Consider the following 3361-nt stretch of genomic DNA (forward strand, 5'->3'; position numbering starts at 1 on the left):
AGAGAGAGAGAGAGAGAAAGGAAGGAAGGAAGAAAGAAAGAAAGAAAAGAAAGAAAGAAAGAAAGAAAGAAAGAAAGAAAGAAAGAAAGAAAGAAAGAAAGAAAGAAAAAGAAAATGCATAGGATCTACAGTGATGGTCAAACCCAAAGAAAATTACTAAATTAAATATGTGGGTTCTCCTAGAATATAGAGCAAAGGTCTCTTCTCTTCTTATTTAAGTGGATCTTGACTCTACCCAGCATATCTCCCATATGAGCATTCTCAGCATGGTTCTGAAAAGCACAATTTGAAGTGGTTTAGGTGGTGATGAGTGGCACACATTTGTAGAAAATAAACTATCTTAGAGGATACTTGTACTTGAAAAAACTGTAATTCTTAACTTGATTACATAAATAATTAATACCTCCATTAGATTTCTATTAGGTAAAATTGCAATAAAATTGGCAGGAACAATCTGCTCACAAATTTCTCCCTGACTGAATTTTAATGTGTGGTGCAACCTGCCATTAACATTCTGTCAGAATTGCCATAAAAATAAAATATTTCAAAAATATCTGTGCTGAAGATGCATAGTTATATCATTCCGGGAGGAAATGTTTGTGAGAAATGAAAAGATTCTTAAATTAAAAGATATTATATGAACAAATTCTGTACTCAAACCTGATTACCCAAGTGGACTGGTAAACACAATATGGGTGGAAATTTCCCAAATAAAGATAAAAATTTTCAATAAACATACATGATCTAGGGACAACTTAAAGTAGGGATAAATGCTGGAGAGAAAGAATGGGATAAAAAAGGAAAATGTATAATTTTGATTTTAAAGATATTAGACATCCACCCTGGATGCTCTGGTAGATTTTTGTATAATTTTAAGTTTTCCACTACCCTGTAGAAGACATAATTATAATGTTTAAATGAACTCACTGTTCATTTAGTAAATTCAGGATAAATAAAAGTGCCAGCTGTTTTCACTTTTGCTACAATTTATACTCTGCTTAAGGGGGCAAACATATTTAAATCTTGAATGTTCATTGATTCTAATTGCTCACATTCACAAAACCCTCTACATTTTTAATAAAAGGATCCACTGAGCTTCCATATTTTGATATATTCCTTCTATAATATTTTGTAATTCAATTTGTTACCTTTTATTATGAATATTCTTTATGAAGCTCTATACTCAGTTCAAAATCTTTTTCAACCCACATATAGACTAGTCTTTCTGTCTAGAATTTTATTTTCTTTCTTAATGCCCAATATTATAGATTTTCTGGTATCTTTGCCTTGATTTAAATGTTTCTTCCCTTCAGTGATTTTCTGAGTTCACTATGACTGATATAACTTCTTCCCCCACCTCAAATTTATTCTTTCTGGGACGGGGAGCAGCAGTATCATTAACATATTGTGCTACTTGAAAAAGTGTGTGGTACTTATAAATGTAAAAAAAAAAAAAAAATTGAACACCTATATTTGAAGGAGCACTGACAAATCCCCATTTGATATAAGAAAACAGATTAATAGAAATATTGTTTTCCTTTTTAAAATTTCAGTTGATTGGAAATTCTAGAAAACTATTTTAGTACTCAAGGAAGTATATAAAATGTTTATTTACCAACAAGTTTTTATATCAATTAGGTATGATTAACCAAATGAATCCACATAGTGAAAACATGTTCCACAAACCCTAATTCAGTTACCACTATTCCTGAGATGACTCAAAAGAGCTACATAGAGATAGATGTTTTTAACATGCATTCATTTTAAAAACATTATTTTAGAACTAATAATTTATGATGAAAATCATACTATAAATATTAAAGTTTCATATGTTTACATATTAATTCAGTAGAAGATTTAAAAATTATGAGGATACATTATACTTACATATTTTAAACTACCTAAGAGAAAAGAAAGATGAATGTTTTATTTATACAGGAATTATAGCTGTATTATAAATATTTTCATTAAAATGCTTAGAACAATACTATTTTAATTCCACTTGAAGGGATATATGGTCTTATTTAATTTGTTCACTACAGTGATTTGAATAAATATTCAAGACTCAAAACCTCCAAACTGCAGAAGTCAAAAAATGTCAGAGATTACAAACAATATTAAGGTACTGACCAGGAACCAATGTGTTGGTTCCTCAGTCTCTCAACGGCTGCCTTCATTTCCTGATTCCTCAAAGTGTAAATAATTGGGTTAAGGAAAGGTGTGATTATGGAATAAAAGACAGAGAGAAACTTGTCTACAGAATAACTGTTGAATGGAAAAGCATAAATGAAGATAGCTGGGCCAAAAAAGAAAATGACTACAGTGATGTGAGCAGACAGTGTGGACAGGGCTTTGGAGGATGTACTGAAGGAGTGTTGCCACAGGTTTACCAGCATGATGGCATAGGATATGAGCAAGAGAATGAAGCAGACAAGGGACAGGAGCCCACTGTCTGCAATCACCAAGAGCTCCAGATTGTAAGTCTCAGTGCAGGCAAGCTTGATGACCAGAGGGAGGTCACAGAAAATGCTGTCTACAACATTTGGACCACAGAATGGTAATCCCACTGTGAAAGCCATTTGGCTTGTGGTATGTATGAGCCCAACAGCCCAGGAGAGCAACAGGAGCAGAGTGAGCATCCTGTGGTTCATGATGGTCTTGTAGTGCAGTGGTCTGCATATGGCAACATACCTGTCAATGGCCATAGCTATCAGGAGAGACATCTCACCACCCCCAAAGAAGTGCATAAAAAACATCTGGACCATGCAGCCCCACAACGAGATGGTCTTGTGCTTTCTAAGGAAGTCTGAAATCACCTTAGGGGTGGCCACAGAGGAAAGACATAAGTCAAAAAAAGATAAATTTGCCAGAAGGAAATACATGGGGGAGTGAAGATGGTGATCAAACACCACAGAGATCATGATGAGGAGGTTTCCTGCTATGATGGCTGCATAGAGAAGAATGAAGGTAACAAAAAAACATAATTGAATTTCTTGAGAACTTGAAAGTCCCAGCAGAATAAACTCAGAGATATTTGAGTTTTTATTTAGGATATCCATTTCACAGTTTGTCAGAAGCTGTCCTAAGGAGAAAGACACAGGAAATCACACATAAGAGGAAGGAAATGAATCTAGTAATCATTTATGCATTTTATTACTCATTCAGGGCATTAAACCATTTGTAAATATAAATGTTGTTTAGATATTTCTTTGTATTCTTTAGATCGTGGTACTTTTCTGTACACAAAGATAGGAGAAAATGTGGAGGATATAGAGCTAGTGACATAAAATTTGTCTCTTGGTTTGTATATGGCAAAGTCAGTTGGACATTTGATCAATCTTAGTCTCACATTCATTTTTAG

The 3361-nt window shown here is 33.6% G+C and overlaps 1 protein-coding gene across 1 annotated transcript; it reads right to left on the reverse strand.

Moving 5' to 3' along the window:
• Positions 1 to 2117: 2117 nt before the first annotated feature.
• On the reverse strand, positions 2118 to 3059 carry LOC102019743 (olfactory receptor 4K13-like). Its single transcript, XM_005412128.1, has one exon. It carries the CDS (start codon positions 3057 to 3059, stop codon positions 2118 to 2120), a length of 942 nt encoding a protein of 313 aa, XP_005412185.1.
• Positions 3060 to 3361: the final 302 nt, after the last annotated feature.

This window comes from Chinchilla lanigera, unplaced genomic scaffold (genome assembly GCF_000276665.1).
Source record: "Chinchilla lanigera isolate Chin_1 unplaced genomic scaffold, ChiLan1.0 scaffold00149, whole genome shotgun sequence".
Classification (NCBI taxonomy): domain Eukaryota; kingdom Metazoa; phylum Chordata; class Mammalia; order Rodentia; family Chinchillidae; genus Chinchilla; species Chinchilla lanigera.

Bases quoted from the DNA above. Each gene is read 5' to 3' on its own strand.
- LOC102019743 (XM_005412128.1), bottom strand. From the start codon at position 3,059: ATGGATATCCTAAATAAAAACTCAAATATCTCTGAGTTTATTCTGCTG.